Here is an 11,545-nt window from a genome sequence, read left to right as displayed (position 1 = left end):
TAATATAATTATGAACAAATTAAAGGCTGGGGGTTGGGAATTTCTTTTAACATACATATTTATATATAATATATATATATAAAAACAGTATATATATATATATATATACAGTACAGTTGCATAGTGAGGATGTCTTCAAAAATAATGACATAAATCGTTTTCATTCATCACTTAATGTCATACAAAGTCCAGTAAACATAAAAAAGCTAAATCAATATTCAGTGTGACCACCTTTGCCTTTAAAACAGCACCAATTCTCCTAGGTACACCTGGACACAGTTTTTCTTGGTTGTTGGCAGATAGGATGTTCCAAGCTTCTTGGAGAATTTGCCACAGTTCTTCTATCTATTTAGGCTGTCTCAATTGCTTCTGTCTCTTATGTAATCTCAGACTGATACGATGTTCAGTGGGGGGCTTTGTGGGGGCAATGACATCTGTTGCAGGGCTCCCTGTTCTTCTATTCTAATCTTTTCTATTTGCAAAAGTAATGTTTGGGAGTCTCACATTTATATTTCCTATTGACACACTAAAGCTGAAGATATAAATAACCATCTTAAAACAAATGCTTCTGTGAAACATCTTATGTGCCTAAAACTTTTGCACAGTACTGTACTAAGGACATGTGAGGCATCTATTTCTCAAACTAGAGACTCTGATGTACTTATCCTCTTGTTTAGTTGTACATCTGGCCTTCCACATCTCTTTCTGTCCTTGTCAGAGCCAGTTGTCCTTTGTCTTTGAAGACTGTAGTGTACACCTTTGTATGAAATTTCCATTTATTTATTTTTTGGCAATTTCATGCATTGTATAGCCTTCATTCCTCAAACAATTATTGACTGATGAGTTTCTAGTGAAAGCTGTTTCTTTTTTGACATTTTTTTTCTAATATTGACCTTAAGACATGACTATTGTATACTGTGGCAACTCAAAAACAAACACAAAGACAATGTTAAGCTTCATTTAACGAACCAAATAGCTTTCAACTGTGTTTCATATAATGGCAAGTGATTTTCTAGTACCAAATTAGCAATTTAGCATGAATACTCAAGGATAAGGTGTTGGAGTGATGGCTGCTGGAAATGGAGCCTGTCTAGATTTGATCAAAAATGACTTTTTTCAAATAGTGATAGTGCTGTTTTTTTTTTCATCAGTAATGTCCTGACTATACTTTGTGATCAGCTGAATGCCACTTTGGTGAATTAAAGTACCAATTTCCTTCTGAAACACAAAATCTGTACATTATTCCAAACTTTTGGCTGCCAGTGTATATAAAATTTATGAATTGCCTTTTTGTATTTTTTTTTAAATTACCTAACAGATTTTAATATTATTATATTACATTATTATTAATATTATTAATATTATTGTATTTTATATTAAAATTATATTATTTAATGTCATATATAGTTAAGATCTAAAAGATAGTTAGAAAGACAGACAGACAGAAAGACATAGTCCTACTGAGCAGGTTAAAGCTAAAATGCAACTGTTTAGAGAGTAGCATTTAAAAACATTAGTCTTAAATTGTCTAGTCCAGGCAGGTGTGAGCTCAGTAATGCTGATACTGAATTCCTGCAGGTGCCTTTTTTATTCTCCTAATAACTCTCTCCAGACAAAATCTCCAAATCACAACATCAGCTCTTTGAACAGACCATAGCACTTATCCAAGAGCATAAAACTTGGTGATATCATGATACTTACTGTACAGTATAGTGAAACTTGTGTAAGAAACCAGACAATATGCATATGTCTGTCTATATTGCAGTATAGGTGCCCAACCCTCCATATGACATCAAACTAATTTCAGCACTAAAACAACCACAGCAGTCTGTGGTTCAACCTGAGTGTTACGTTGCATCTAATGCCAATAAAACAACACTAATGGATTTTGTAGATGGAGGAGGAGGAGATCAGAGTGCATGAAAACCTGCAAAACCCAGAGAAACATAACGGCTGTAATTAATTTCCAATCCCAGTGTAATTATTATTGTTTCATCTACCAATTTCACCCACACTCGCGCCACATCTCAGCGCTCGCTCCGATGACACCTCCGAGACCAAGACAAATTAGGCTCTTCCCACATTATTTCAGGATATAAATAGGCTGTCAGCACTTTTTCAGGAGAGGAGAATCAGAGTTAATTTAAACATTCCTTAAGATTAATGGAAGTGCTTTTCAGTGATTTCCTGAGCTTTATTCCTGGGCATCAAACTATTTAACACATTTTTCTGGTGAACAGTCAGGCAGCTCTTATCCACTGTGGCAGCAGTTAACCCCAAAACACCCCTGTCATCTCTAAAAACTCCTGCTTTAAAGGGACATTTCATTTAAAAATGAAAATTCTGTCATGTCTTTCAAAACCTGTATTATTTTCTTTCTTCTGTGGAACACAAAAGGTAAAAGGCTCCTTTTCATACATCCAAAGCATTCAGTGACATGGCTTGTCAAGCTCTAAACATGACAAAAAAGCACCATAAAAGTATCATAAAAGTAGTCCATACGACTTGTGTGCTATATTCCAAGTCTTCTTAAACCATGCGACAGCTTTGTGGGAGTAACAGACCAAAGTTTAAGTCATAATTCACTTAAAATCTTCCCCTCCATCCTAGTTCTCAAATGTCATTTGAACTTCTAGAATTGGTTGCGATCGATCAGTAATGAGACACGTGGCAACTGATGGCATTTGGCATGATTGACATCAAACCTGCCACGATGTATTTTCACATGGCATAATTAAATATATACAAATGAGATCTGAAATCTGTGGCATAGGGGAATTTTTTTTAGCATGTGTAAATAACAGAATTTTAGTTTTTGGGTCAATGTTTTTCTTATATAAAATTATTTGTTGAAGAATTTGAAGAACTGTTGGGAATGCCAAGATGGTAGTAGCAAAGTATTTAAGGAAAATTGTAAGATACTGTACGACTTGGCTCGTATGAAAAGGTATGTCTTTTATTTCCACAGAGACCAATCAATCAATAAACAGAATTTTAAATCGATACAATACAGGCATCAAAAGCTTTAGCTTGCCTCCAACACTTTATTTTAAGAAAGGAAACATCAGTGAACAAATCTGTTTACTCACTCCATATTAATTTATGCAATATAAAATGACTTTTGCGATATATACTGGTGGCCAAACGTTTGGAATAATGTACAGATTTTGCTGTTTCAGAAGGAAATTGGTACTTTAATTCACCAAAGTGGCATTCAACTGATCGCAAAGTATAGTCAGGACATTACTGATGTAAAAAACAGCACCATCACTATTTGAAAAAAGTCATTTTTGATCAAATCTAGACAGTCCCCATTTCCAGCAGCCATCACTCCAACAACTTATCCTTGAGTAATCATGCTAAATTGCTAATTTAGTACTAGAAAATCACTTGCCATTATATCAAACACAGTTGAAAGCTATTTAGTTCGTTAAATGAAGCTTAACATTGTCTTTGTGTTTGTTTTGAGTTGCCACAGTATGCAATAGACTGGCATGTCTTAAGGTCAAGATTAGATCAAAAAGGTCAAAAAAGAAACAGCTTTCACTAGAAACTCATCAGTCAATAATTGTTTTGAGGAATGAAGGCTATACAGTGCTTGAAATTGCCAAAAAGCTGAAGATTTCATCCAAAGGTGTACACTACAGTCTTCAAAGACAAAGGACAACTGGCTCTAACAAGGACAGAAAGAGATGTGGAAGGCCAGATGTACAACTAAACAAGAGGATAAGTACATCAGAGTCTCTAGTTTGAGAAATAGACGCCTCACATGTCCTCAGCTGACAGCTTCATTGAATTCTACCCGCTCAACACCAGTTTCATGCACAACAGTAAAGAGAAGACTCAGGGGTGCAGGCCTTATGGGAAGAATTGCAAAGAAAAAGACACTTTTGAAACAGAAAAATAAAAAGAAAAGGTTAGAGTGGGCAAAGAAACACAGACATTGGACAACAGATAATTGGAAAAGAGTGTTATGAATCTTAACCCCATTGAGCTTTTGTGGGATCAGCTAGACTGTAAGGTGCGTGAGAAGTGCCCGACAAGACAGCCGCATCTACGGCAAGTGCTACAGGAAGTGTGGGGTGAAATGTCACCTGAGTATCTGGACAAACTGACAGCTAGAATGCCAAGGATCTGCAAAGCTGTCATTGCTGCACGTGGAGGATTTTTTGATGAGAACTCTTTGAAGTAGTTTAAGAAGTTCTGAACATTTTTTTCAAACTGTAATAGTAATTTTTCACATTGTTAATGTCCTGACTATACATTATGATCAGTTGAATGCCACTTTGGTGAATAAAAGTACCAATTTCTTTCCATAAGAGCAAAATCTGTAAATTATTCCAAACATTTGGCCTTCAGTGTATATGTCAATAACATGCTTTCCTTGCCTCTAACCAAACCCAATGTTTTCTTTCTTACACAAAAGTTATTTTCCTTTTAAAATCCAAGAGTTAGACTTTATGGTTAGGGTTAAACTTCATAACACTTCGTTAAACTTTGAAAAATCATAATAACACCGTTCATAGGTTATTTTATTTTTCTTATGGGATTAAAAGTTTTTGTATGACTTTTGTATGTTTTTGCCGTCTCATACTATTATTATGACTTTTCGGGAGATCAGGTTGGCAAAACAATGTACACTCTGTACACCTACTTATTTGTGCAATTATCTAATTAGCCAATCGTGTGGCAGCAGTGCAATGCATAAAATCATGCAGATATGGGTCAGGAGCTTCAGTTAATGTTCACATCAACCATCAGAATGGAGAAAAAAAATCTAAGTGATTTCGACCGTGGCATGATTTTTGGTGCCAGATGGGCTGGTTTGAGTATTTCTGTAACTGCTGATCTCCTGGGATTTTAATGCACAACAGTCTCTAGAGTTTACTCAGAGTGGTGCCAAAAACAAAAAAACATCCAGTGAGTGGCAGTTCTGCAGACGGAAATGCCTTGTTGAAGAGAGAGGTCAACAGAGAATGGCCAGACTGGTTTGAGCAAACAGAAAGGCTACGGTAACTCAGATAACCACTCTGTAAAATTGTAGTGAGCAGTCGAACACGTAGAACCTTGAGGCAGATTGTCTACAACAGCAGAAGACCACATCGTAGTGTTCCTAATAAAGTCCTCAGTGAGTGTTTTTCAAAACTGACTAACAATATAATAAACTAACAATATAAAATAAATACAAAATAATGTTAATAAACTAGTCATCCTCACAAATCGACTTGTTGGTTGTTGGACTACCAAAACAACTCGTATATCACACAAACCAGGAGAGCTGCTGTTCACTTTGGAATGACCAATACCTAACTCTATTACACAACAATGAACAAATCAGGCACTGTTTCAGTAACATATGACATTTGTTAAACATCACACCTTTTGGGTAACACATTGAGTAAAACGAAAATTGCAAATAAGAATTTGCAGGTTTTGTGACAGAACATGGTGTATGAACAGATCCAATCAAAAAGAACAGTTACTTTTCATACATTTCGCAGCAGAGAGCACTTGTTTGGTTCTAAAGGAAATGTCAGGCTGCATCCGCAAAGCAGCTTAAAGCTCACCTGCTGTCCCGACACTTTCACGGCCATCTGCCAGGTAAAGAAGCCAGGGATGAGTAAATAAATAAATGCATCACACCACACAAGTACCCAAATTAATACACAAGCACTCAAAAGTGACCAAATTACACAACCCTGTCAAACATCTCTTGATTTATAACTGTTGGTTCATGGGGGCGCCGGGTTCGAATACGGCCTGGGTCACGTCTTGATCCTGTTCCGCCTCTCTCGCTTCCACTTCTCTGTCTGCCTCTATAAATGGCTAAAACAAATATCTATGACCGAAAGTCAAACCATTCAATTCTCCACTTCAAGGGTTTGTCATTCATATGTGTTCATGTCAATACAACACACACACTAACGGCAGGTGAGATCAGCCCCATCCATGTGGCACATGGCCCAGCATTCCTCTCCGCAGGTATTCGAGAATGGAAAATCAAACCAACACGCAGCGGTTGCCACGGATTCAAGGGAGCAGGCTTCTCTTTCTACAGAGACATCTCTCAAGGACTGACCTCTGACCCCTTGAGAGGTGAAGCTGATACAGAGATCTCAAAGCTAGAGGGAGAGTTTTAAATAAGTCCACAGAGAGTGTTGGCGCCACCTTGTGTAAAACATGGAATCACACCAGCCCAGTGCTCAATGTGAAATAGCATCTGCCTGCAGATTATAGGGGCGTAATGTTTGATAAATGTGCTATGACTCCCTGCATTTGTTCAAGAGCAGGTTTTACATCCATAAATTACTGACTGTTATATACCTGTCTAAGATGTTCAGCACCAAATTAGCAATGATACAAAACTGAAAAACAGATGTTTGCTCAAGTGGTTGCTATTGCAACATACATTTCATGAAACATATTAGATAAATATAAGAGATATTTAAAATATCCAAAGTTTAAGTCTATAAACAGCATTATGTTTATCCCAGGGTTGTGCGCAATTCACAATTAAATTGAGAATGCATTTTAAATTCCAGCACATGTAGTACATTTGCAATTAAAATATAAATTTATGGAAGTAGAATTAAAATGGAATGAATTTAACCAGTATCAAATACAATACAATTCAATATGAATAGGTTCAACGTTGTAATTGACAATACAATGCTAAGTACTGATAATTTACTATGGTACTATAAAGTTTAAACAATCATACCCAAGCTTTTGAAATAACTCAAACTGGGGGCCTGGGTACCTCAGTGGTAAAAGACACTGGCTACCATCCCTGGAGTTCGCTAGTTTGCTAGTTCGAATCCCAGGGCGTGCTGAGTGACTCCAGCCAGGTCCCTAAGCAACCAAATTGGCCCGGTTGCTAAGGAGGGTAGAGTCACATGGGGTAACCTCCTCGTGGTCTCTATAATGTGGTTCGTTCTTAGTGGGGCGCATGGTGAGTTGAGCGCAGATGCCGCAGTGGATGGCGTGAAGCCACACACGCACAATGTCTCCTGGCAACGTGCTGGTCTCAGACGCAGAGGCAAGTGGGATTCATCCTCCACCTCCTGGATTGAGGCAAATCACTACGCGACCATGAGGACTTAAAAAGTGCACTGGGAATTGGGCATTCCAAATTGGGTGAAAAAAATAAAAAATAAAATAAAAAATATTTATGAAATAATCTCTGTGTTGCAGTTGCAGTGAATTACTGAGGCTTTATGCCATAGTGTTCATAACAGTTGTCAGTTGAGGCCGCTATTTTGTTGCTGTTGTTTTTGACAACCAGTTCTACTCGGTTTCGATCTCAATAAAGCTCATTTGGTATCTTTGGAGTGTGAGGTTTAGGAAAGAGGGGGCGTGGCTTTCATTTTATTAATTAACTCTCATTTTATGGTGGAAAAACTCTTAATGTCACTGAATGTATTACTCTTTTTTTTTCCTCCCCTTTTTCTCCCTAATTTGGAATGCCCAATTCCCAAGTCCTTGTGGTGGTGTAGTGACTCGCCGCAGTCCAGGTGGCAGAGGACGAATCTCAGTTACAGCATCCATGCACAACTCACCACGTGCCCCACCAAGAGCGAACCACATTATAGCGACCACGAGGAGGTTACCCCATGTGACTCTACCCACCCTAGCAACCGGGCCAATTTGGTTGCTTAGGAGACCTGGCTGGAGTCACTCAGCATGCCCTGGATTTGAACTTGCGACTCCAGAGGTGGTAGTCAGCGTCTTTACTCGCTGAGCTACCCAGGCCCCCTAATGTATTGCTCAGTTTATTATATAATCAGTATGTTAATTATTGAATTATACTGAAATTCCTGCATTGGGTTACTGCATTGAATTTCTTTGAATTGCAATTAAGCAAATTTCTCTTCCTGTCATTCTGATTAAAATTCCAATTCAACATCCCGTGGGTGTGGCCAATTCAATTCCATTACTGCAACTTAGTGCACATGGTGCCATCTTTACATTGCAAGTAAGAGATGTTACAAATCTTGATTGTTCCCATTATAATCAACAAAGTTGTCTACACTGGCACGTCTACATAGGGATGTAGTCAATGCATGCATACTGTTGTGGACATAAATGCTTGTCAACAGCACAAAAAAGAAAATACCACTTCAAATAAGAAAAACACCTGCAAGGCATTTTTTCTAAAACCAGATATTGCCACAAAATTATATTTAAATATGTTTACACAGACCCATGTGAATCTACTACAACACACTGCCGAACAATTAGTGATTCCAAGTGCCAAGTATCTTATTTCTCAAAATCGTTGCACCCTAAAACCACATTAAAACATATAATTTGTCCACTCACCTGTTGCTCAGAGGGTTGTTGGCTTTTAGATCTGAGTCGTTGTTAAGAGATGCCTGTCGCGGGAGTCCTGGAGCTCTGCTGCTGTCCCCTGGTGGCCCCTGGTACAGAAGCGGGGCTTCCTGCAGTTTGGCCTTCTTCTCCTGCGGAGCTTCTTCGTGGCGACGGCGAGGGTCACTCGCACCCGAGGGCATGGTGCCCCCCGGGCCGCTGTAGAACCAGGCCCCAGACTTGGTGAGGATTTCTTGTTGTTTTCGGCACAGGTTGCATACCCACATCACCTGACAGTGACAGAACAGGACATTAGATCACAGTATATAAGAAGCACGCAAGAGAGCCCTGCTGAAAAGACAAGCCAAAAATTCTGGTGCACCAGAAAAAGCTGGTGAAGGTGGATGACTGGTGAGCAGCTCTGCTGGTCTTTTCAGCAGGGACAAATGAGGTCATAACCTAAACGAGACAAATAAAAACATTGATGTTGAGGGAGAAGCGATGCATTTTGTGAAATTAATCTTTTCAGAGTAAACTGTGACGCTAAAAAGAGAGTGAGAATTGGGATCTTTGTCCAGGAGTAAGATCCTCCTACAGTACGCAGGTCCCACAACAATCAGGTTCGGGGATAAAACAACGACATCATGACAGGTACAGTACACGTGAGCTGAAGGAACTGATCAAAGCAAAAGGTTTGCACAAAATGAAACACAATGACGCCTACATCATAAAAGCATTATTCAACTTTTGACACTTTTACATAAAGCTGTTTACAGTATGTGATGCCCTATCATACAAAAAAGTGAAATGGTCACATGTTTTGAACAGATTTTTATAAGATCACAATGAGGAAGTGCACTGTAATTGGCTCTGAAACAGACTGCAGACTGATATGAGATTTATTGTGATGAATGTTTGTTTGTCCATATTTCACCCAAAAATCTAAAGAAATAAAAATTAGATAAAAATATTAAATCATTTTACAATATTTACTTATCTAAAAATGTCACATAAGATAAGAAAAAAATAAAAAATAAAGATTTTGTTAAAGACCCCAAGAAATGTCTTTTCAAACGCAGTTTTCTTTCCTGTGTTGGCATATTGGAACAGGAAGCTGGGGCGGGACATATCAAATGGATAATTTTCATTTTTAAAATAGCTAATAGCCTTTAGTTTACAACACAGCTGTAAACTTTGATTTGTTACTTGCTATTGCAAGGCAGAAATAGGTGGCATTAGGGGGAGGAGATAAAATACTATGAAGTATTTAATTGCTCCCTCTTTCCATATTTAGTAAATGACTTCTGCACTGGTCTCAGAATGAAATGAAAAAATAAATCTCAATGTGAAAATGCACAGTAAATATAGGATTTTTAATGAAAATCTTGTGCTATTGTACACATTAGTGTGCATTTTGTTTATCAGCGTGGCGTTTCCCGATAAATCGCTCAAAGTTCAAAAATGGCATATCGGATGAAACTAGAGACTCTAATCTTTTGACTCAAATAGGTTTCTGACCAGATGTAGTTTTGTTGGCGTTTCTCCCAATGACAAACTCCGCTGTGATCGGTGCTATTTTGTTGTCACATGACTCCGTCCTTCGAAAGATTAACGCATTACTGACAGCCCAGAGCCTCTTGAACTGAGATCAGTTGGTTTAAATGAAATGTAATTATGCGTTGCATTTAGCGAACCAAAATGCAACGTCCACGCATGTGTTAGCGGGGTCGCATGAGGTTAAGGGTCTGAATAACCTTGCGAGACCTGTATATGGAGTTTCTTTCATGTCCCAGGGGTTGATATTCAATATATTAATTGATTTAAACTTTTTTACACTTTTAACTTTTAACAAGGCCTTTATCATTTATTTTTGGTACTTTTCAAATGCCTTTTATATATAGGTTTTACTGTTTTAGTCTTGTCCCAGACCCAGGCTTTCAATAATTAACTATGAAAAAAGTTTATAAACAATAAAAATAAAATTAATGAACTAGTGGGAGTGTAAATAATGTTTTAACAAGACTTTTGCCCAAAGAATCACCCAAATATGTAAAACAAAATGTCCATATGGAAATTCCTAATTGTTAAAACCAGAGGCTCTGTCCTGGGCCACTGAATATTTTATATACGTTTGATAAGTTCATGATGAGGGGAGCGTTATCATTCACCAGCTAAAACACTGCCTGCAGGTGGGACATGAATATTTAATGAGGTTCTATATTTAGAGCCCAGCCGCTCATAATAGACTGGATGCATATTCATTTGGTTTATTTTCTTTCCTGTTAAACAAAGTGCTAATTATGCAGGGACAAAATCCAAAATAGACTGTTATTGGGGAAAAGAACATATTTTGCTCTGTTCAGTTCTGGTATGTCACATTATATAGCAATATCTCTATTCTTAGATAAATAATAAAAAAAAAAATGATCTGAATTGCCAACAAAACCCAAGCTGTTTAGACTATAAGAACAGGTTGACACTATTTAGCGCAGTTAGCTGAATGTCCTCTGCTTTGAAACACAATGATATCATCTTTATTTTGAATTTACAAACAGTTTTCCAAATAACAATAGACTGCTTTTTCCACTGCCTGAATCTTACTAAATCAATCAAAGCCTAATTGTTTTTTAACAAAATATAATTGTTGCAATACTTACCCATTTTGAATGTGTATATTGTTTAGTCCGACTAGAAAAAATGTATATTCAATAACTGGATTCAAACTTAAGCACCATGGACAGCTCCACACGTATGTTATGCCAAAGTCCTGCGCAAGAGGTGGCCTTTCAGAGTTGCATATCAAATCCTCCGTGAAGATTGTGCTTCAGCTAATATTTTGGTCAATAAAAAGCAAAGATCTTAATCCTGAGATCGAACAAGTTGTCAAAAACAATATGCAGTGTAATAAAAGAACTTGCTTATGCAGAAAGATGAGATGGAGTGATCGGTGTGGCACATAATCATGTTTTTGCCACTAGATCATCACTAATGCAGCTCTCATTACAGATGCATGTGAGCTCGCAGCTCCAGCAGGACTGAGTCTGACTCATTATCTATGCACAACGCTCCCTAACTCTCTTCAAACCACTCGATTACTAACACTGACGATGTTTAAGACACTAACTTATAATCATTATTAAATGTGTTTTTTAAGTTTTATCATTCACATAATAAATAAAGAATATCACATTTTAAAGGAACAGTTCACCCAAAAATCAAAATTCCAAACATATTG

The 11,545-nt window shown here is 37.5% G+C and overlaps 1 protein-coding gene across 14 annotated transcripts in view; it reads right to left on the bottom strand.

The window, feature by feature from the left end:
• The window catches only part of LOC127454459 (regulating synaptic membrane exocytosis protein 2-like), a 222,145-nt gene that overhangs the window by 158,854 nt on the left and 51,746 nt on the right, over positions 1-11,545 (bottom strand). For all 14 annotated transcript variants that reach the window (XM_051721658.1, XM_051721664.1, XM_051721665.1 and 11 more), the window contains exon 4: positions 8,323-8,600. In XM_051721658.1, coding sequence (XP_051577618.1) covers positions 8,323-8,600 — 278 coding nt within the window. The remainder of the gene's footprint in view (positions 1-8,322; positions 8,601-11,545) is intronic.

Source organism: Myxocyprinus asiaticus, chromosome 16, assembly GCF_019703515.2.
Source record: "Myxocyprinus asiaticus isolate MX2 ecotype Aquarium Trade chromosome 16, UBuf_Myxa_2, whole genome shotgun sequence".
NCBI lineage: Eukaryota > Metazoa > Chordata > Actinopteri > Cypriniformes > Catostomidae > Myxocyprinus > Myxocyprinus asiaticus.
This window is presented reverse-complemented; position numbering and strand designations above follow the sequence as displayed.